The sequence below is a fragment of the Danio rerio genome, chromosome 22 (genome assembly GCF_049306965.1).
Source record: "Danio rerio strain Tuebingen ecotype United States chromosome 22, GRCz12tu, whole genome shotgun sequence".
Taxonomy (NCBI): domain Eukaryota; kingdom Metazoa; phylum Chordata; class Actinopteri; order Cypriniformes; family Danionidae; genus Danio; species Danio rerio.
Window position 1 is genome coordinate 15,424,657 of NC_133197.1, and position 22,768 is coordinate 15,447,424.

The 22,768-nt window shown below is 35.4% G+C and overlaps 3 protein-coding genes and 1 long non-coding RNA gene across 5 annotated transcripts; 2 read left to right on the plus strand and 2 right to left on the minus strand.

Moving 5' to 3' along the window:
* Positions 1 to 645: 645 nt before the first annotated feature.
* On the minus strand, positions 646 to 12,486 carry malt2 (MALT paracaspase 2). 2 transcript variants are annotated; one of them, XM_005161701.6, is made up of 17 exons: positions 12,246 to 12,486; positions 10,021 to 10,174; positions 9,769 to 9,935; positions 9,496 to 9,626; positions 7,035 to 7,173; positions 6,758 to 6,945; positions 6,571 to 6,667; positions 6,438 to 6,482; positions 6,313 to 6,354; positions 5,593 to 5,796; positions 4,952 to 5,129; positions 4,791 to 4,865; positions 4,585 to 4,712; positions 2,421 to 2,570; positions 2,157 to 2,314; positions 1,859 to 1,996; positions 646 to 1,262 (listed from the first exon to the last, which is right to left on the minus strand). In XM_005161701.6, exons 2-17 carry the CDS (start codon positions 10,155 to 10,157, stop codon positions 831 to 833), a joined length of 2,409 nt encoding a protein of 802 aa, XP_005161758.1. In that variant the 5' UTR covers positions 10,158 to 10,174; positions 12,246 to 12,486; the 3' UTR covers positions 646 to 830. The 2 variants fall into 2 exon arrangements, with proteins under 2 accessions (XP_005161758.1, NP_694508.1); NM_152976.1 differs by having other exon boundaries at positions 7,023 to 7,173; positions 12,246 to 12,462.
* Positions 2,414 to 8,059, plus strand: LOC141380095 (uncharacterized). Its single transcript, XR_012397518.1, has 2 exons — positions 2,414 to 2,590; positions 5,615 to 8,059. It is a non-coding gene; the product is annotated as an uncharacterized lncRNA (long non-coding RNA).
* A 1,422-nt stretch (positions 12,487 to 13,908) lies between the features above and the next one.
* On the minus strand, positions 13,909 to 14,912 carry mrpl54 (mitochondrial ribosomal protein L54). Its single transcript, NM_001346276.1, has 3 exons — positions 14,728 to 14,912; positions 14,372 to 14,528; positions 13,909 to 14,268 (listed from the first exon to the last, which is right to left on the minus strand). The coding sequence occupies exons 1-3, from the start codon at positions 14,843 to 14,845 to the stop codon at positions 14,136 to 14,138; spliced, it is 408 nt and encodes a 135-aa protein (NP_001333205.1). The 5' UTR covers positions 14,846 to 14,912; the 3' UTR covers positions 13,909 to 14,135.
* A 264-nt stretch (positions 14,913 to 15,176) lies between these two features.
* fam32a (family with sequence similarity 32 member A) lies at positions 15,177 to 16,398 on the plus strand. The gene is made up of 4 exons (NM_001002203.1): positions 15,177 to 15,257; positions 15,438 to 15,576; positions 15,779 to 15,832; positions 15,919 to 16,398. Exons 1-4 carry the CDS (start codon positions 15,190 to 15,192, stop codon positions 15,985 to 15,987), a joined length of 330 nt encoding a protein of 109 aa, NP_001002203.1. The 5' UTR covers positions 15,177 to 15,189; the 3' UTR covers positions 15,988 to 16,398.
* Positions 16,399 to 22,768: the final 6,370 nt, after the last annotated feature.

Genomic DNA, 22,768 nt, shown 5'->3' on the forward strand with positions numbered 1-22,768 from the left:
AGGAACCTAAAAATGTTATTTGAGGTACTAAAAAAATAGTTGTGCCATTTTTGGCCAAGAATTGTTAAAAATAACATAATTGTTGAAGTTATAGATTTTTGTGCAAGGTTAACGGGTGGATTACGGTCACCCATGCCATAAACATGTCTTATAGTGGGAGCTCAATATAATATTTTGCCTTTTAAATAAAGGTTCCTTACTGGAATAAGTCATTTCACTAAGAACGTTTTACATTCTTGCAACCTTCTCAGCCAAGTTCTTTACATTACTGAAGTGCTCTGCATGATAGGGCTCAAAGGAACCTAAAAAGTTTATCTGAAGTGCCAAAATTTTTTATTCCTGGCACCTTTGTTTTAAAGAGGGAATTACAAGTTATTTAACCTTGGCATTTATAAAAAAAAATTAATAAGATTTTTTGGGGATATTTAAATAAAGCACACTAAAGATAATTTGTCAGGATTTGTGAATCATCTGCCAGTATATTTTATATTTTCTTTTAAATACATTTCTTATACTTATTCCTAAACATTGCATTTTGTTCTTGTATTTTATTTTATTCCTAGAAATGTTGCATAAGTTATTTTTGTGATACATTAGCTGTTACAACAGAAGAAAAAAAGCTATTGTGTACTTAAAAAACAAATATATAACTATATAATTTAATGCACTGGTTGGTTGACTTTTCAATAATACCATAATGTAAATATTAACAGCACATACACATTACATTCTCATCATGTCTGTGTAACATAAGGAAGGTGCGGGAATACAACAAAATGATACTGCAACACATTCACAGTTTGTAATAGATCTCGGGTAACACTTTACTGCTAAATGGAATTTTGAAAGTTGCTAAATTTAAATGGCAGTTCCTCAGAAGAAGCACTGGGTAAACTCTTAATGGCGGGAGGTTCTTCAGACTCAAGAAACTCTGGACATAATGTTTCCTCCGGTTCGTTCTTCAAACCAAAGCATGCAAATGATTCCATTGGTACCCGATAGTTGGGCAAGGATGTAGATGCAGAACCAATGAAATTTTGTTTTAGGTCAGGCAGGTTAGCTCTGAAGCTTTCGCTGAAGGATGAAGAGTCCAAAAAACTGGACATTTGTTGATCAGAGGAGGAACTGTGAAAGAGCCGTGGCTCGTGGAGATTGAGTTTGGACACTAGAGGTTTTCCCACAGTGATCCTTTTCTCTTCCAGGAGCTCTTCATCCAGATTACCATACTTGTAGTGTAGACACACAGTAAAGGAGAGTTCTTTCTGCATGGGAAAATCAAGTAATATATGATAAATAACACATACATATGCATAGTATACAGTTGAAGTCAGAATTATTAGCCCCTCTTTGAATTTTGTTTTCTTTTTTAAATATTTCCAAAATGATGTTTAACAGAGCAAGGAAATTTTCACAGTATGTCTGATAATATTTTTTCTTCTGGAGAAAGTCTTATTTGTTTTATTCTGGCTAGAGTAAAAGCAGTTTTTAATAAATAAATAAAAAATTATTAGCCACTTTAAGCTATTTTTTATTTGATAGTCTGCAGAACAAACCATCATTATACAATAACTTGCCTAACTACCCTATCCTGCCTAGTTAACCTAATTAACCTAGTTACGCCTTTAAATGTCACTTTAAGCTGTATAGAAGTGTCTTGAAAAATATCTAGTCAAATATTATTTACTGTCATCATGGCAAAGATAAAATAAATCAGTTATTAGAAATGAGTCATTAAAACTATTAGGTTAAAAAATTCTTCCCTCCATTAAATAGAAATTGTGAAAAAAATAAAGAGGGAGGCTAATAATTCTAACTTCAACTGTATATACTGTGCATATACAAACAAGAGTCACTATACCTTGAGTCTCTGCAGGGCACTAATACGAGTGAAGAGCTGAGGTTGTTTCAGAGGCAGTAGATCATCTATGGTCAGCAGGAAGCTTTCAGCCTCGTGGAGACTCTCCTGATTGCTGCGCTTCAGGTCAACTTCAGGGCCCTTAAAAATATTGTCAAAACTTAATCCAAAATAATATCTGCATGTTTGACATTGCAAGGGAACAAGTTTCCTTTAAAACCAATCATTGATACATATTCATGTTATATTTTCATGGATTAAATCAATACCTTTTTTGCAGATCTACAAGAATAAAATTCACCTCAGTAAAATCAGAAAGCTGAGCAGAGCAGGACACAATGTCTGTTGGAGTCTCCAATATCTGAGTGTAGATTATCATGATATTGGAAAACTCTGCAGCAAAACCGAGCTGCACCGTGACACCACATTCAAACTGAAGACAGCGGCTCTCTGGGAGGACTGGTAGGATTTACACAAAATACATTTTTCGTTTGATTTCATTAAAGCCATTTAAGTTTTCTGAAGTACATAAACCAAATGTTTTTTTATTATAAACAGGTCATACCATGTGCAATGGCCCACTGTAAATTCCGTGTTGATGCTGCGATTTGGCATGCTGGAGCCTGAATTTTGTCTGTCAAAGCACGCCGCTCTGATAGATTACTACGGAGCTCCAGAGCCTGCCGACCACGAGTGATTTCACACCTTCCCATGTCTGCAATGGACAAATACTTTGTAAGATTGTACAGTCACACTTGCTGTTTTTCATTTTAATTTTCAAAGAGGGTTTTGCACCATGTGGTTAGAGAAACTTAGCTATAGGAAATTGTCATCGAGATCCAGGCTTAACATTAACACCAGACCAACCTGCCAAATGCGGGTTGATTTCAGCAGTGGCAGGTAAGATAGACACTTCCACTAGCCACTTTGGCTGGTTGAAAGTAATTTTCCCGGATAATAATTCTTAAAATAAGAAGTCTCTAGAAGTCCTAGAAGTTATTGCGGCTGAATAAAGGAGGTGGGAAGCACAGCATATTATATAAACTTATTATTACAGTTCAGAGATATAACTTATTTATCTCAGAAGTTTCCTAAATGAGATGGTGAAATAAAACATTACCATGAAAATCTTAATAGATGCAAAAACACATTAAGGGTGTTTACTTGCTGAAATTCATTTTATTTGTATTGTGCAAAGTATATTTGTAAACTGAAAAAGGGAAAAAACAAAAACTTATTGTATGATTGCTTTAATGTTTAAATAATTTTAAAAGGTCACGTGACCAACAGGATGAACGCAGCATCTCATTTCTCACAGGACGCGTTCAGTGTTCTCGTGGTAGCTCGAGTTCAATCTTCTGAGGTGAACTGCCAATACCGGCCTTCACAAAAATTCAAGTTCATTCTCTTTGTTCTTGAAATTGAGAAACAGCCCTCAATTATAGCTAGTTCAGGTGTGTCTACTTGGAGTTGGAACTAAACTCTGCAGGACACCGACCCAACAGGACCGAGTTTGGTAATCCCTGCTTTAAAGTGATAGTTGACCGAAAAATGGAAATATACTCACCTAAAGTGGTTTCAAACCTTTCTGTGATTCCTTTTCACCGTTGAACACAAAAGTGTTGTAAACCTGGTACCTTTTGAATTATGTCCATATTATTACCTGAAGGGTACATATTACTACCTAAAAAGTAGGACGCTTTAAATACAAATGTGTACCTTTTGAAAAGGCACCACCCCAGTGCCAGTACGGTACCACCCCAGTGACAGTTCACGTACCTTTAATTCAGACAGTGTACAGTACCCTTAAAAATATCACATTTACAGTATTGTGATGACTGCTCTAAAATATATTCTTTTTTTAAATATCTGGGTAAAAAACAACTTTTTTCTGCTTCGAACACAATGGCTGCGACCGAAATTGCATACTTCCATGCGAGCTGGGTAGCATGTCTGAATTCATAGTCTTTGAAAAACAGTATGTGAGAAGTGCCCGGATGCCTTACTACTTCCGGCAAGATTCTAAAGCGCGGATCAGATGGACGCTAAGATATCCCTTGATGCACCGCAAGAGAATTCATAAATGGAAGTAATGTGGGTGTGCCACGTGATCATGATAAAATGGCAGATGTAGGACGTCCAAGATCCATTCATACTGCTCACATTCATACTGTATAGAACGTACTTTTCTATTGGTCAAGTAGTAAATTCAAATGCAGTACCTACTGATGTAGTAGGCATTTTTGGAAGCAGCCAATATATTGTAATTTAAGAAACATTTAAAATATTTTGGAACAGTAAACATGTCAGGCTAAATCATTTAAATAAATCTCTGACTTCTGCTTTCTTCATTACTTTCAAAAACACAGATTTCTTAACAATTTAAAATGGCAATGGATATCTTTTCTGCTGGAGAATGTAAAAACCCCACTCTTACATATACCCTAGAAACGATATAACAGAAAATTTTGATGGTTTTAAAACCTTGACATTTATAAACCTCTATATACCTTGACAATGCATGGTGTGCTAGTTTAGACTTTTTACTACCTCAAATGTCATTCCTAAAACTTGACCTGGTACTTGTGGTGGGAACAGAACAAAAAGTGTTTTTCCATTGAGTGCTATTAACAGAAAAATTTCCCCTGGTGCAAAAGCCCCTAAAATGTGATATAAACGTTAACTGCACATGACTTGGGTAAAACAAGAGAATAACTTAAACACCAAACCTTCTGCTACTTTGTCAAGTATGACCGTGACCTTCTCTGGCTCCATTAGTCTTTTCTTCAGGAAGCTCATGAAGATTCCATTAGAGAGATCGTCTTTATTTACTTCAAATGCTTCAGCATCAACACACCTGAAACCAAAACACGTAGATTTTAATCAAAATTTCTACAGCTACTAATAAAATTACATTTGACTGCATCAGACTCACGTAGCATAGCCAAACACTATGTTTGCTGTCACTCTCAAGGGGTCCGGTTGTGGGATGCCCTCATCGTTTGGGTTTCTGTATATAGAACACAACTGCAGTCAGATTAAAGTAAACTGTATGTACAACAATTTAAAAGTAATGCGTTATAAATCAAACCCCACCGTTTTCGACACATGTCCAGCAGAAAGACGTTAAGTCCTGTCTGGCGTTCTTGCATCCGCTGTAACACTTCCTGCACCCACAGACAATGCTTGAAGGTGTAGGAGGCTGGAGCATCAATGGGTACCATAAAACTGTTCCCATAGTTCTCATAACCATGACCAGCAAAATACAACAGGCCTTGAAACGCACACAAGGAAAAAACGGTTTAGATTACCTAAATTTTTGAAGGGATGGCTCACCCAAAAGATGGAAAATTATTTTATATTGACTCACACTTATATCGTTCCAAATCTTTATAAGGTACATTTTTTTCTGTTGAACCAAAGCAAGATATTTTTTGTCGTTTGTCGTTCACACTCAAAAAAAAAAAAAATATTATGCAAGACACTGGCTACTTGCGTTCTTGAGGCTAGTGGCTAAACTTGCCTTGCTTTGCCTAGTAGTTTCCAACATTTTTCTTTCACGATCTTCTTTGTGTACAACAGAAGAAATAAACTCATAAAGGTTTGGAACAAGTGGAGGGTAAGTTAATTATGGCAAAAAAATCACTGTTGGGTGAACTATTCCTTTATTAAACATAATCGCATGTGAAGAACTTTGTAAAAGATGTGTAAAATAACTGATGCAGCAGTTAACTAACCATAAACTCCTCGATCCAACAGCAGCAGGAACTCAGTAACAGCGCTATGCATCTCCTGCCAGTTGAGATCCAGCAGAGAAACCACTTTAAAATCTAGCTGGCGTAGAAGGTTAGTCAGCTCGTGAACATCCGCCATAGGAGCTCTCAGCTGCCGATGATGCAGGTAATTCATGTTCCCAATAAGTAGTGCTACCTTATCAGTGGCTATAAATTCGAGAAGTGACATAACTGACATGGCAGACTGAATACAGACATGTATAAAGCAACCACCAAACTTAAAGGGACATTCTACTTTTTTGGAAATAGGCTCATTTTACAAGTCACCTTTAGTTAAGGGTCTTGACAATATCACAAATTATATTATACAATGAGGTTAGCTAGTTACCTAGCTGGGTACATTTTTTGGTGTTGAATTATACCTATGCACCTTCGGCAACCATGGTACGGCTTGTTCCTTGATCATTGCACCAGAATCAGAGTATAGTTCCTAGTCATATTAACCTTGAAGATATCAACTTTTCATTTTCCTTTGGTCTTAGTACACGATGTAACTACAGAAGGGTCAAGCTTTAAATAGGGAAATTATCAAAAGCTAATTCTCAGATGCTAAGCTAAGCTAAAAGTGCTCCCGCCAGACCCCGAGATAAGCTGAATAGATTTCAGAAAACAGTTTAACTCTTCAGAAAAAAATGTTGGTTTTCCTTTAATCTTATCACTTACCGCAACAATCACCCATTTGCTTTAGATTCGCCTCAGGATTATCTATAAAACATAAGCTGCATGTGAGTGACATCTAACCATCAATTAGAATATTAAAATCATACACTTAAACAGATCATGCTTACCTACTGCAGTTTTTTCCCATGAGCTTTCCGAACAGGAACCAGGACCTGAAACAAGGCCAGGATATTAAGAGAAATGGTTGGATGATATCTTTTATTATATTTAATAGATTAATTTAGTCTCAAAGAGCCGTACCAATGTTTACTTGGACCTGATCACTCCACATTTCGTGATAAAGGTTGTAAACTCTGCAGGCATAAATACCTCTGTCAGCTGTTGTTATGCATGGAATCTGAGGGCAAGCCCAAAAGCGACACACAGGTAAGACTGTACAGTTATCAACTACTAATTATTTAATTGAAAATGAAATCTAAGCAAGTACCTTTAAGAAGTTTCTTATGCACTTTGGCATAAGTTCTTTGTTAAAATACCACTGGAACTGTGGAGGCGGGTTGGCCTGGGCAGAACATTCAAGACAGAGCGTGTCTCCCTCCATTAACGCTTGAGGCCTGGGTTGTTGTGTTATATTCAACCCACTAGCTGTTGAAGGGAAGTAGCTGCTGCTGGAATCTGCAAATGATGCAGTTCATCAGCGATCATGGAAATTTTCCTAAATTCAGACTTGAAAAGAGGAAATCTTTACATGCCTGCACTCGCACCTCCAGACCTCAGCAGATATACATGAGCCCAGTTGGAGAAGATGTACTTGTCTCCAGAACTTACACGACAGATGTAGTACCCCTGTTGTGCTGGACTTGCACGATTAAACACCAAATCTGGGCTGTTACCTTCTGGCATCTACCAAGAACAGTAAAATTAGCCAAGGACAAAACTTAAAAGAACACTCCACTTTCTTTGGAAAATATGCTTATTTTATTAAAGAGCCCCTATTATGCATTATAAAAGTTCAGATTTTGGTTTTGTGGGTCTCCAACAACAGGCTAATATGCATGCAAGATTAAAAATCACTTTCATTGTCTTATAATATGCATTTATTTTTATCCAATTATATCAACGACTTCCATATGATTTGTTCAGCGATTCATTTGTTCCCAAACCCCTCCTTACCCCGGAGTTAATCTGCGCTGATTGGTCCGATGACCCAATCTATTGCAATTAGTCGACTGCGTTCTGTGCGAGACAGAGAGAAACACCCACTATGGCTTATCAACACTGTTGAAGTATTTAAAGTGCAGAGTATGTATGTGTGAACCCAATGCAGGAGTGCATTAAAGCAATGCAGTTTAACACCAGCATATTGCTCTATTCTTTACCAGAAGTAATAACAACGACACAACGTTTTTTAACAAGGTTTTAGGCACGATATGAGAATATAAAAAGTAACCAGATACAGTACAAGCCATGTGGAGTGATTACAAGTCACAAAACACAATTAAATACATATTTTGCATGCTAGAGAAAACAAGGAGGCAATAATCGCACTTGAGTTAGGTACACTTGTGAAATGGACGAAGAAACTGATCTATGAACTGTGTACTGTAAAGTTCTTGTCAAGCTTTGACAAAGTTCCATACATCAATAGTCTTTTCTGATCCTTCCTTTAACAAATGACTGACAAATCCCCTGTTGTAAGCCGGTAGATTGCTGAAGCCCTTATCAAAAAAATAACAAGAACACAGGCTATAATGCTGAGGTATTTTTGCAAAAATAAACTATAACAACTGACTCTTCACAGCCTCATCTTCATGACATGATTCAACTGGGATCTGCTACAGTGTTTGTCTTCCTCTCTTTCTTTCTACAGTGTTTGTGGGTGGGCCTGGAGGTTTCAATTTTCCCAGGTCTGTGCGTGCAACAAAAGGGCGGGCTTGAGTTCTGACATGGCTAAAGATTCGTTACCAAGACGATTCAACTGAACCTCTCTGAGTTGACTTTATAGATGAATCAAGAGTTTTAAACATGGTGTACTTTCAGATTTAAGCCTTAGCTAGATATTTCAATTGACTTCAGTATTACACACTGCATGGAAGGACATTTTCAAACACCCATAATAAGGGCTCTTTAATTCAATTTCAACAGTTTGCAATTTTGTAATTCATTCAGCTGATCTCTGGATATGGTGGGAGCACGTTTAGCTCAGCTTTGCATAGATGATTGATTTGAATTAGACTATTATCATCCCACTCAAAAATGACCAAAGAGTTTACATAACTTCCCTATTTAAAGGTTGACTCTTCTGTAGTTACATGATGTTTAAAGACCTACAAAAAGTGCTATTTTCTGGGTCGATATGGCTACGAATTATAATCTCGGTATGGTGAGATCGAGTCCTCCCTGCAATCAAGTCCGCTTAGGACCCCAATCAATTGTCTGCATTGAATGCCTGATCAAAAGTGCTTTTTATAGTCTATTCTCAGTCTTAAGATTTTAACAAGACTTATTGTATTAGTAACATTATTATCATAGCTACAAGTTAAAGACACGCATAGTTAAAATAATTGAAAATGTTTGTAAACATTTAATAATGTCTTTTTGATGTTTTTATGTATTTATATGTAACATTATATGTTTACATAAGTAGTAGCACGTTGTACATCTTAGAAATAAAAGCACAAAAGAGAAATTCTCCATGTTTTATTTCATTATAACGCTCTTTTAAATTGCACATATTTAAACGAGATTTTGCTGCATTATATATATTTTTACATATATATTTTTTTTAATCAGGCTCTACAAACTATACCTATTACTCCAGTGAACCAATAGGATCACCCAGGATCCTAGGCGGACCCAATTGTCAGGGGGGACTTGATTTCTCAAGATACCGGCTCAATCATAAAGGAACATTGCTGCGCCACCCTGGCTGCAGCAGGTGCAGTCATATTATGCTAAATTTGGCTAACTTCGTCAACATAACGTGACCATGATGCAACCATGGATACATCTGTGAGAGATATTTGCTTTGGTGCAGATGCTGAACTGTATTTGAACTGAAATATACAGAAGTTGGCCTATTTACAACTGCTGTGTAATCATCGCACCTGCTGCAGTCGTGGTAAGGAAGCAATGTTTAACTTTAGTGCAGTTGTAAAACTAGCATATTTTCAAAAGTGTGGAGTGTCTCTTTAAAATTAGTTGATTCAAGTAGAGTGCACCCACCTCATCTTTGCCCTTGAACCACTGGTATTGGAGCTCTACAGGACCGACTGCTTTGCAGCTCAGAACCACAGGACTCCCCTCTGCTATCCGCTGACTCTGTGGCTGCTGTATGATGTCAATCTGCTCCATGACTACCCAAAGATACAAACATTACCTGGGTAAAATGACTCACCCTTAGCAGTCTTCCTCTCTATCTTAGCAAAAATGAGGATGTGGTAATGATCTAGATAAGATTACAGCGTATTGTTTTGTAACTTAAGTATATTTAGCTACCATTCATAGTGAGAAATCCAACAGCCTCTCGGTGCTCGATTTTCTTCAGGCACTGAAGCAGGAAAGCCAACGTACAGCCTCTATCCGCAAGGAGGGCAAGCAGGTATCTGCCAGGACTGCCATGTGGACTTAGCACTTTGAGTGAGCAGTCGGTCATCTCTCTGTCACTGCAAAAAAAAAACAAAAGGTTGATTCTCTTATCATAAATTGGTCAAAACCATGCATATCAGATAACAATTTCGTAAGGCTTACCTATAGCAGAACTGTGGCTGCTCAGCCACTGCCTTTGCCAGCTGTTTCCAGCCACACTCTGCATTGTCTAGCATGTAACCAAGTCTACTAAGTGCTGCCTCACTTATGTTTTCTAACCCCAAATTCTTGTCCTCCATAGCTTGTTAGGAATTATCTGAGGGGGGAAACACAAAGTGTTTAATTGAATTTTTGATAAGGAATATTGTTATGAGATCCAGGATTTGTGAATAGATGACAACATTTAAAGACTTCGGGGACAACACATACACTTCATTGAAAATGTACACATATACACAATAATAATTGTGTAAAGCTTCTCTCAAAGCACTTTACATGTTTTTGGGGGAATCTCCTCTTTCACCACCAATGTGCAGCATCCACCATACTGCGCCAGACCGCACACCAGCTGATCAGTGGAGTGGAGTCAGAGTGGTAAAACCAATTATGATATGGGGATGGCAAGTGGCAAATTTGGCCAGGATGCCGGGGTTAAACCCGGGTAAATCTGGGATTTTTAACAACCACAGACAGTCAGAACTTCTGTTTAACATCTCATCCGGAAGATGATATACACTATATACATCAGCTATATACTATATATCTGCAGGATATCGATGTCTCTCTCTCTCTCTCTCTCTCTCTCTCTCTCTCTCTATATATATATATATATATATATATATATATATATATATATATATATATATATATTTATATACACACACACACACAAACAAAAACAGTTGAAGTCAGAATTATTAGCCCCTGTTTATTTTTTCCCCCAATTTCTGTTTAACGAAGATCAGATTTTTTTCCCCCCAACAAATACTTTTAAAAACTGATTTCTAATAACTGATTTATTTTATCTTTGCCATGTTGACAGTATGGTGACGCAGTAGCTCAGTAGGTAGTGCTATCGCCTCACAGCAAGAAGGTCGCTGGTTCAAGCCTCGACTGGGTCAGTTGGTGTTTCTGTGTTGTGTTTGCATGTTCTCCCTGTGTTTGCGTGGGTTTCCTCCGGGTGCTCTGGTTTCCCCCACAGTCCCAAGACATGCGGTACAGGTGAATTAGGTAGACTAAATTGTCTGTATGTGTATGAGTGTGAATGGACTTTTCCCAGAGATGGGTTGCAACTGGAAGGGCATCCGCGGCATAAAACATATGCTGGATAAGTTGGTGGTTCATTCCGCTGTGGCGACCCTAGATTAATAAAGGCACTATATTTTTCATAAAGACACTTCTATACAGCTTAAAGTGACATTTAAAGGCTTAACTGGGTCAATTAGGTTAACTAAACAGGTTAGGGTAATTAGGCATGGTATTGAATAACGATGGTTTGTTCTGTAGACTATTGACAAAATTTACCTTAACTTGTTTTTTTTTTTTTTCAAATCAAAAACTGCTTTTATTCTAGCCAAAATGAAGAAAAATATTATCAGACATACTGTGAAAATTTCTTTGGTCTGTTAAACATTATTTGGGAAAAATTTTTAAAAACAAAAACAATTCAAAAGGGGCTAATAATTCTGACTTCAACTGTGTATATATATATATATATATATATATATATATATATATATATATATATATATATATATATATATATAATTTTACTGTTAAAAGCTACTAGTTATTAGTTAAAGTATTAAAAAAAAGATTTAGTATGCATTTAAGTAGTTCAATAAAATGTTAGAGAATTACTATAGTTTTTTCTTCTCTAAATATCAGTTTTTAAATTTTGTGATATTTTAATTTAACGTTTAAAATTAAAATCAGCTTTACAAAGAAAACTTAAATATGTTCAGTTTATTTCCTAATGTCATTTATATAGCGAAAACTCCACTAAAAAGTAGGAAGATGTGATAATGTTACTTTTTAAACCAAGCCAAACAAATAATTGTCTAACCCTTAATCTCGGTAAACCGTTTCGTAGTGATTTGTTCCTCTACTTAAAACACACTGAACACACTTCATTTTACGTGACAATGAGGAACAGACTGTATCCTTTACATAGCCTATTACACAACTGACACTAATAACTAGTTGATTATTACTTAATGATTACAATTTCTGTAGGCTATATGACACAAAAGGCTGTCTGAAAAGTTCGATCTTGTTAAGATCATTAATACGCTCGAAGTCATTTCATTCAAATATAATTATGTAGCATAATAATACTTAACGTTACATGTTGAAATTGACAAACTTGACAAAAATAGCACAATTACCTGTTTTACAGCAATTTAGACTCCAGGAAGTGAAATTATCCTTCGCTTACAAATGTAACCTGTCAATGGACGCAGTGAAATATATTCCAAGAAGCTCTTTAGGTATTTCAAACGAGTTACCAATAAGCAATCGATCAGAATCGGAATAACCGCTAAAATCAACTTAAATCAGATTTGCTCGATTGATGTAGCGAGTTCGCAAATCAGTATGGTAAACATCCGCAGAAGTTCTGCCTTTTTTTCAGTCAGTAGTTCCTCTTTCTGACATGTATTTGCATGCGCACCCAGCACGAGCTTTTTACTTTCACCTTCTGTCAACCTATAGAAGCAAGGCATCAGGGTGTCGACAAATCACTCCTTGCTGAAGAAGAGATTAAACTCTCAGCCCATAACCTTAAAAATAAAATCCGATAAATACATAGGTAAAAACAGATGTGACAGAGATGACTATTACTCCTTTATATAGTACAGTTGAAGTCAGAATTATTAGCCCCCCATTTAAAGTAACCTTTTTTTAATATTTCCCAAATGATGTTTAACAGAGCAATGACATTTTCACAGTATGTCTGATAATATTTTTTCTTCTGGAGAAAGTCTTATTTGTTTTATTTCAGCTGAAATAAAAGCGTTTAAAAAAACTGTTGTTAAAAAACTGTTAGCTTCTTTAAGCTATATTTTATTCCTATACTCTACAGAGCAAACCATTATTAATAATAACTTGCTTAATTACCCTAACCTGCCAAGTTAACCTAATTAACCTAGTTAAGCCTTTTAATGTTACTTTAAGCAGTATAGTATATATATAATCAGAATTATTAGCCCCCCTGTTTATTTTTTCCCTAATTTGTTTTTAAAAGAATTGTTTTCAACGCATTTCTAATCATAACAGTTTTAATAACTCATTTCTAATTACTAATTTATTTTATCTTTGCCATGATGACAGTAAATAATATTTGACTAGATATTTTCAGGACACTTCTATACTGCTTAAAGTGACATTTAAAGGCTTAACTAGGTTAATGTAATATATATATATATATATACTAGGTTTGGAAAAGTCAGGTTTTAAACCTGCTTCGCGTATATGAAAGATTTTTGTTTAAAGTTTTTTTTTTTATTTACTGTTTTAGTCGTTTTAAATTCTAAAGAAATCTGTCATTCCTTTTAAGTTATTTAGGCTGACATGTTCGTTGCATGTATGGTTTCAAAATATTTTATATGTTTCACAAAATTAAACATATGTGTTCAAAGGGGAAAAGTTCTTGTTTTTTACCCAGAGATTTAAAATATTTATATATATTTCAAAACAATATATTTAAAAACAGTGAAATTTTTTATCCAGGGTTATTATATTGTCAGAATCTTATACCAGCCCATGCCAAATATACATACACACACAGGGGCATAGCAACTGGGGGATACGTCCCCCTCACTTTTAGAGACAGACCATATAGAAACCAGTGGTTACTAATTTTATGAACGTAAACTTTTCAATCTCGTTCAGCTGTTTCTACCCCCCACACTTTTAAAATGTCCGCTACGCCCCTGCACACACAGATTATATATACAAACCTATAGATTTACCACATAGATAAATAAAAATGAAAAATAAACAGACATTATTATGTTTGTATAAATAAGCACAAAAAAACTTTGACATTGCGCATTTATAACATCATAAGAAATGTTATTTATTTCATGTCACTGAACTGATCCGAATGTCAATACAATAGCAATACAAAGAATGACAACAAAACAAACAATAATATGAATACATGATCCTCAGCAACTTGAGAACCGAATCACCAGCAAAAATGTCAATGTCCCCTTTGCCTGCTGGGAAACGATATGTTGATCCAGACCTTACTCTTAATGATTTGTCCAAATCCTCTACATCTTCTTGCCTTTATTCAGTTTATTATGCCTCCAAATGTGTTCCTTCCTTATTCGCCTCCAGTATTCCCAACTGTCTGGTTCCAGTTCATTGAGTTGTTTGACTGGGCCGAGGTTTAACTGAAACAACCTGAATACATGGGGGGACCAAAATGAAACTGTTAATTTCAAGAAAGTTATTATTGTAGCTAACATGACATGCAATAAATGCAAAGTAAAAAACACATTCCTACCATTCTGGATACTCATCCTTGGGTTTAATAGTAGGGTCTTCACCTTGTTTAAAGACATTAACCCCAACTGCATATGTGCAAAGCTTTGCTGGATCCTTGCAGACTTCTGGACCTTTCAGAACCTCCTTTACCATTCCTTTCCCCTTCCCTTTGAATACTAATAAAGACACGAATAATATTTAATAAACATGAATAAAGGAAAATTCAATAAAAAATTAAATATAACGTAAATACAATACAATTTAATACAGCAATAAGTTAAATGTTGTAAAAATTGGTCCTCCAAGGTCAGAAGTTGCAGGCTAATGTTGACATGTGTGAATATAGTATTAAATCTGTACAAAAAGGAAACATACCTGGTTTCTTAGCATAACTACGGGTCTGGACGAGAAACGTGTTACAAAAAAGATTATTATAAGCATTCAGAACAGGCAAGTTTATCCTTTTGAAAGGCTGTAATACAGTATGTGCCATTGTAGCTTTACGTATCCTCCACCATGCTGTCTGAACTGCCCATGAAGGAGAGACGCGTTTCCGGAAGAAGCTAAAACACGCATGCGCACTGCATAAATCCAAAATAAGGCCATGCTTGCTCAATTCTCACATGTGACTGTTTTAATAAAGCTTTTCCAAAGTACATAACACGGGCAGCGTATGAATTTATAACAAACGACTGGTTGGAAAAAGCAACTAAGCAGAAATAAATCGTTGTTTAAGAAACGAGTTTACTCCTGTTCTCTAGAGGGCAGTAAATCCGAGGAAAATTGATAAACAATCCTGTTGGGACGCAAGCTAGTCTGATACAGACAGAAGCTGAAATGTCGGAGTACAAGTCTGTCCAGAAAGGCTCTTTAAAACTGAAAGGGGTTTCTTTACCAAGTAAAAAGTGTGTATTTGTTTATGTTAGTTTTTAATATATCAAAACAACTATTACGATATTTATTTTGGAAATATTTTGTCATTGACTGACACGCCATCTGTTAGCTGTTATGCTAGCTCTGTGTTGTTGATCGACTTAACATCGTTGTTAATGTGATCAATTTTCATGTTGTGTTGTTTTTTTTAGGAAAAAGAAGAAGAATAAGGAAATGAAGCGTTTGGAGGAACAAGTTTTGACCTCTGAAAACGAAGAAGGAACTAAAAAAGCTTATGTTGACAAAAGGACACCAGCACAGATGGCATTCGACAAAATACAAGAGAAAAGGGTGAGTATCTATCTATCTATCTATCTATCTATCTATCTATCTATCTATCTATCTATCTATCTATCTATCTATCTATCTATCTATCTATCTATCTATCTATCTATCTATCTATCTATCTATCTATCTATCTATCGACATTGCTCTTTAGCTTTCTGTGAGATTAACACACTATATTCTATCTTAAATATATTTTTCTCGTTAGCAAATGGAAAGAATCTTGAAGAAAGCCTCCAAAACACACAAGAGAAGAGTTGAGGTAAGCATCAGTATTGAGATTCATGTAAGTAACAAGTGGTTATTTGGTTATTAATGTGTAAATAAGTTATTTTTGTTGTGTTACAGGATTTCAACAGACACCTGGACACACTGACAGAGCATTATGACATTCCTAAAGTCAGCTGGACGAAATAAATATTTGTGGATTTTCAGTTTCATGCTTCAATAGCATATGGGCTTGTTTTTGTTTTCTTGTAATTAGTGCTGCAGCAAAGTCCAGAGTGATTTTAAGTTTTCATTTAAAATTTTAAACCCTTTTGGATGCAGTCAACCTCTTTCTTTCTTTTTCTTTTCTTTTCTTTTTTAACACATTCAAGGTTCAAATGTTTGTGAAAATTACATTTTGTAACTTGTGGTTCAATTATGTATTTATGCTGTTGATTGGCTTTTGTTTATTGCAAGGCTTGACTGCCAAAAAAATAGTCCAAACATGTAAAGTGGCTTCAATTGCAATTTATGACAGAAAATGTTGATTCAAGAGTGATGCTTTGTTACATTTGTGCATGTGACTGTATAAGTTTCCTTAATAAAATTCATTTAAGCCAATTATTTTTAATTCAGAATAATTAAGTAAAGTCTTTAAACAATGGTCTAATAATAACGGAGTAGAATCCTTGCCTTGGGTGTCCAAACTTGGTTCTGAAGGGCCGGTGTCCTGCATATTTTAGTTCCAACCCCAATTAAGCACACCTGAACCAGCTTATCAAGCTCTTTCTAGGTATACTAGAAACTTCTAGGCAGAAGTTGAAGCTTAACTGAGCAGGACACCGGCCATCCAGGACCGAGTTTGGACACCCCTGCCTTAAACGCATCTTCAATATGCTTTGATTTGCATATCAGTTGTCAACTTTAATCTTTAAATATAAATTGTGCAAAATGAAATCACATTTGCTAATTAATAATCAGTAACATGGAGTCAGAATCAGCAATGTTTGGTTCTCAGACTAATGTGGGAACATTATTTTCTGGCTATCAGAACATTTTCTTTCAAAGTATCTTTGTTCTGGGGATGTTACATTTTTGGATTTCAAAAAAAGATCTCGCAGAAATCATCCAAATTTTATTTGATTTCTAAAAAATAACCAAAAGGGAACGCTACGTTCTTGATGCATAAACTCTCAATTTGTAAGTTACAAAAAAACATTTAATTTACCACTGTGATCTGATAATGCGTGCTAGCCTTTTTAACTCATTTAGTGACACTATGGAACAGCCATCTTACTGTGTCTCAAAAAGACACTCAAACCATTTGATCTGCAGTTTTAAATAATTATAACACATTTCAGTGAGAAAGCTGAACAAACAGATAACTTCTAAGACAAGGTAGACTCCCCTGTGTGGGTAGTCAAACAAGAGTGGTAGATACCAGTCTCTTTAAACAGGTCACCATAAACGAACAAACTGTAGAGCAGGTCTCAAATTTTAAGAATTTAGGCACAATTATTGACAATAAACTGAATTTTAATTGTAATGTAGAGGCAGTTTATAAGAAAGAAAGTCAGCGCCTCCATCTCCTTCGCAAGTTGAGAAGTTTAATGCAAGTACACAGACTTTAAACATGGCATATAGATCATTGATAGAGAGCGTTCTCACATAAAATATTGTTTCATGGTTTGGTAACACAACACTTAAACAGAAGAAGAAATTAGCACAAATTATTAATCAGGCAAAAAAGATAACTGGTCACAAATAACTTTCACTGCAGATTTTAATTTTGTTGAATTGTTACCATCAGGACGCAGGTTTAGAATTCCTAAAGCACGAAGAAATGCTTATAAAAAGTCATTTATCCCAATGGCAGTTGTTACTTTAAATAGGATCAATTTTTGAAGTGAATGATGTGGTTGCCAAGAATGATCTGCAGTATTTTGTATGGGGCTAATTTGGTTTTTAAACTTTTAACTTCTGTTTTTTGTCTTGATGAATGTTGTTATTATGTGGTTGTTGTATGTTTGTAATTGTTGTCTTAAATCCAGTGTTGGTGACAAATTTCCTTTCTGTGTCAAGCAGAACGGACAATAAAATTTTAACTAAACTAAAATGGAAAGTGCAAGGATGATTTATATATCGAGCACTGAAAATTCACCATGAGGTTACACAGAAGGTACATAGTGTTTAAAAATTAACTATGAGTATTGAAATGAGTTAAACAACTTGCATATTCCACGAGCACCTCATGAATAAGTTTATGCCTCTACAACAGGCATTTAACCCATTTAAAACCGTACTAAATTAGATTTTTTTATAACAAGTAAAAAAAAATATATATATTGTAAAAATGTAATTACTAAATTATAAAATTGTTGTCATAAATTAATAATTTTAAATATTTACAACAACAAAAGTAACTAGGCAATTGTGATAAAAAATATATATATATAATGCAAAAGATCCTGAATTAATCACGTGAAAAAAGATCATGACCATGTTTTGGAGGTTGTAACACCTGCATGTTGCTTTTAGCATAGAATAAATGTATTACAGTTCTTCTCAGTCACTTTAGCACAATTCTCAGATCAAAGTTGAAATTTGCAAAATAGTGAGCCTAAGGGCATTTCTCCAAACAACGCATATAAATAGCAAAACACCACAGACAAACCGCAAAAGCCAGTCTTCTGCTCAAAATGCCCAGTTTAGCTCTCAAAACGAATTTCAGTGTCAATGAACATGTCAGTGGCTTCAGAATGACAAGTCCTGCTGTCATTGTGTGGACAAGACAGTCAAATTACTTTATGTTGTCAATATCAGTGTACTCTGTACGGCTGCTCTGATGTAAACTATTTTTTGGCTGTTTGTACTGTAATTTGTTGACAGATCACGTCATTGTGATAAAGATAGGAAAAGACAGCACTGCACAGCACAAAGAAAAAGAAAAAGTAAATATGTAAACATGGGACAACTTCCTTTCAGACCTTCATTAGAAAAAGTCAAGATTTACCTGGGAGAAAATGACAAATTGTAGACAGATTTAGAACAAAACGTCTAATGGAAATGTATAAACATGACAACTTTTTTCAGCCATTTTGCATGTAAAGAAATGCCATGAACAAACAATTAAATCTTGTGGGGAGTGAGATTATTCAACAAAAGGCCAAAATAATCGTTTTTAATCAGCATGACATCAGCAATTGATAATGTAGGAAACACCAGAGAATTGCATGCATCTCCAAAAGCATTTGCAACTTGTTCATAATGAGAAACTGATGTGCACAAGTGACACAATGATGTGAAGATTGAGTTTTGAGAATTTCAATACTGATCTGAGAAATGGACCAAAGACACTGAGGAAAACCAACAGATTTAATGTTTATTCATTGAATAAAATAAGAACAACACCTGAAAAAAAACCTCTAAAATAGCGGGTTATGTATAAGAGCTGCTCTTTAAAGAAATAAGCAGCTTTCGCCTAATGCAAATAAAACAAATTTTTTTTTGCACTTTGCGGTCAAATTTGATAAGAATTTATTTTGGCAAAAGAAAAAAAATTATATATTTTGGACAGAATTCAGTGTAAAATGTAAGACATTATTTCTAAGGATAGACAGGCCTACACAATTATTTTCAGAGTGAATACACATGAATAACAGCTGATGTTTTTGATCTAACAGCTGAAAAACTACATGCTGAACGCTGTGAGTTTGCATCAGGATGATGATACATGGATCGACTTTTTAAGCAATGTTGCGAGGCTATAATACAGGGTGATATGTGGCTTGGCTACTTTCATAAATTGGGAACAAACATTTTACAAAAAAATAAAATTGTAAATGTAATAGGATGTAAGGCCTACCTATCCTCACTCGCTATCCTTAAACTTAGTTCCTGAATTACGTGGTTGCCACAGCAGAATAAACCACCAATTATTCCAGCATATGTTTTACACAGCAGATACCCTATCAGCTGCAACCCAGTACTGGAAAACACCCATACACACTTATATTCTCACACACACTTATACACTACTGCTAATTTATTTACCTATTATTCATCTGTTCCGCATGTCTTTGGACTGTAGTTGAAATGGGTACTTTTTACTTGTTTACTTTTGTACATTTTTGAGGCGGCACGTCTTTACTTTTACTTAAGTACAATGTGAAGATTGAGTTTTGAGAATTTCAATACTGATCTGAGAAATGGACCAAAGACACTGAGGAAAACTAACAGATTTAATGTTTATTTATTGAATAAAATAACCACAACACCTAAAAAAACCTCTAAAATAGCTGGTTATGTATAAGAGCTGCTCTTTGAAGAAATAAGCAGCTTTCGCCTAATGAAAATAAAAAAAAAATAGTTTGCACTTTGCGATCAAATTTAATACGAATTTGTTTTGGCAAAAGAAAAAAATAATATATTTTGGACAGAATTCAGTGTAAAATGTAAGACATTATTTCTAAAGATACCAGGCCTACACAATTATTTTCAGAGTGAATACACATGAATAACAGCTGATGTTTTTGATCTAACAGCTGAAAAACTACATGCTGAACGCTGTGAGTTTGCATCAGGATGATGATACATGGATCGACTTTTTAAGCAATGTTGCGATGCTATAATACCGGGTGATATGTGGCTTGGCTACTTTCATAAATTGGGAACAAACATTTTACAAAAAAAATAAAATAAAATTGTAAATGTAATAGGATGTGAGGCCTACCTATCCACACTCGCTATCCTTAAAGTTTGTTCCTGAATTACGTGGTCGCCACAGCAGAATAAACCCCCAATTATTCCAGCATATGTTTTACACAGCAGATACCCTATCAGCTGCAACCCAGTACTGGAAAACACCCATACACACTCATATTCTCACACACACTTAAACACTACTGCTAATTTATTTACCTATTATTCACCTGTTCCGCATGTCTTTGGACTTTAGTTGAAATGGGTACTTTTTACTTGTTTACTTTTGTACATTTTTGAGAAGGCACGTCTTTACTTTTACTTAAGTACAAAAGTGTAATCAGTACTTCTACTTTTACCAGAGTCGATTTAAACATGAGTATCTGTACTTCTACTTAAGTAAAGGACGTGTGTATTTTGCAACACAATCTCACGGCAATTCGTAACTTTTTCATTTAGTGGCTAATTCGTATGAATTCGTACGATCTAATTCGTACAATTTAGTACGATTTGCTTATCCCCCAATGACAGTTGGGGTTAGGGGTGGGGTCAGGTGCCACGCCTCCTTTTTAAAATCGTACCATTTCGTACGACTGAACTCGTACAAATTCGTACAAATTAGCCACTAAACTGGCAAAACGTAAAATACTTACGTTTTCTCGTGAGATCAGGCTGGTATTTTGCCATCTCTGCTACTTACTAGGAGCATGTCTATGGAACAGATTTGGATTAGTCAATTAACTTAAGTTGCATGTTTTTGGGCGGTGGGAGGAAACCGGGGAACCCGGGGAAAACCCACGTGAGCACCAGGAGAGCGTGTAAACTTTGCACAGAAATGTCAGCTGGCTTGGTAGGGACAAGACCCAGTGACGTTCTTGCTGTGAGGCAACAAATGGGCTACTGTGCTACCCAAGGAAAGGAGGAGGAGTAGGGGTGGAAGGGGGGATTTTTAAAAGCGAAGTTGGCTGTTATATGGAACTTATATGGTATTAATAGTGATTTAGGAATCGTTTGATTGGTGAATCATAAATTGAATAATGTGGGACCTGCTGCAAGCAATCATAAGCACATGATCCTCTCGAAATTAGTTTATAAATAAACTTTACTTATTGGGTTTTACATTGTAGCTTAATTTGACTTAAATGAGTAATGAATAAACATATTGGAAACCCATTTACCAAGATTTATGTTTTTAAAAAAATTCTACAAATGTAATCGGATCCCGTGGGAATGCAGAGAGGGTCAATAAAACCCAGAGGGGTTACACTAGCAATGTGAAATGGTTTGTCTAGATTTTAACTCACATTTATGTGTTTTTTTTCACCAGAAGAACATAAAAGCACTCAAACCTGCACACGTCCATTAGCTCTTTCAACAGCCATCTAATTTATCACTTCTGGATCCTCTGTTTTAAATAAATGTCAGATAGCACATTGGAGAGTTGAGAATCTAAGGTTAACTTACAGTAAATACATGGCCAAACACTCACTGGTAAGTGGTAACTTTTTAGATAACGGCTGTTAAAATGATTGGATAATAAAATGAAGGGGCACATTTTACATGTGAAGAGATTATATAACAAATTAGAGAAACGAATGTGTGTGGGTGGCACAACAATACATTTGCATCATCTCAAGAATATAGAGGAGTGTAAGGATGGAAAAGAAGGTCCACTGGACTGATACCAGAGACGATCTTGACTCTCAGCTCAGAGTTCACAGGTAAGACATAATAGAGGATTTAAATGCAACATAATAACTCGTTTTCTTTCTCATTGCGATTTTAGTGTTACAGGCTCATACTCAGAAATAATACGAGAGCTGTCAATGGGGTAAGTTTTCAAGTGGTAAACATTGGTTTCACAGTTGGATTTTTTAATTAGCAGCTACTAAGTACCATAGAGATATCAATTAACTTTATAAAGGTAGCCCACTGACAGCTCTCGTACCTGTGTTTCTGAAAGTGTACATATATAAGCTGCGGTCAAAGACTGGGTCCAGAACTTCAAGAATAGGAAACAAAATGTGATTAGAAATACTCAAAGTAATTCAATTATTAGAAATGAAAATTTAATTTTTAATTAGACCCATTATCTAAAACAACTCGTTTTATTAGCTACTTGTCTTAAAGTAATGTGTCATAATGAATGTGCCTGAAATGTGATAACAAAATACTCTGCCTACACTGTAAAATATATCTGACTTATTCCATATTTTGTAGTTCATGTGGTGTTTTCTGTTTATTTGCGGTTGTAATAACGCAACGTTATGGGAGTTTTATCTCTGCTCTG

Excerpts from the sequence above, each read along its gene's own strand:
- fam32a (NM_001002203.1), top strand. The coding sequence starts at position 15,190 with ATGTCGGAGTACAAGTCTGTCCAGAAAGGCTCTTTAAAACTGAAAGGG. Across the intron at positions 15,258-15,437 it reads GTTTCTTTACCAAGTAAAAA|GAAAAAGAAGAAGAATAAGG; the intron begins GTGTGTATTTGT and ends TGTTTTTTTTAG. Across the intron at positions 15,833-15,918 it reads CACACAAGAGAAGAGTTGAG|GATTTCAACAGACACCTGGA; the intron begins GTAAGCATCAGT and ends GTTGTGTTACAG.
- malt2 (NM_152976.1), bottom strand. The coding sequence starts at position 10,157 with ATGGAGGACAAGAATTTGGGGTTAGAAAACATAAGTGAGGCAGCACTT. Across the intron at positions 6,668-6,757 it reads GCATAAGAAACTTCTTAAAG|ATTCCATGCATAACAACAGC; the intron begins GTACTTGCTTAG and ends GCTTGCCCTCAG. Across the intron at positions 2,571-4,584 it reads ACTTGACAAAGTAGCAGAAG|ACATGGGAAGGTGTGAAATC; the intron begins GTTTGGTGTTTA and ends TGTCCATTGCAG.
- mrpl54 (NM_001346276.1), bottom strand. The coding sequence starts at position 14,845 with ATGGCACATACTGTATTACAGCCTTTCAAAAGGATAAACTTGCCTGTT. Across the intron at positions 14,529-14,727 it reads TAGTTATGCTAAGAAACCAG|TATTCAAAGGGAAGGGGAAA; the intron begins GTATGTTTCCTT and ends TGTCTTTATTAG. Across the intron at positions 14,269-14,371 it reads AAGGATGAGTATCCAGAATG|GTTGTTTCAGTTAAACCTCG; the intron begins GTAGGAATGTGT and ends CCATGTATTCAG.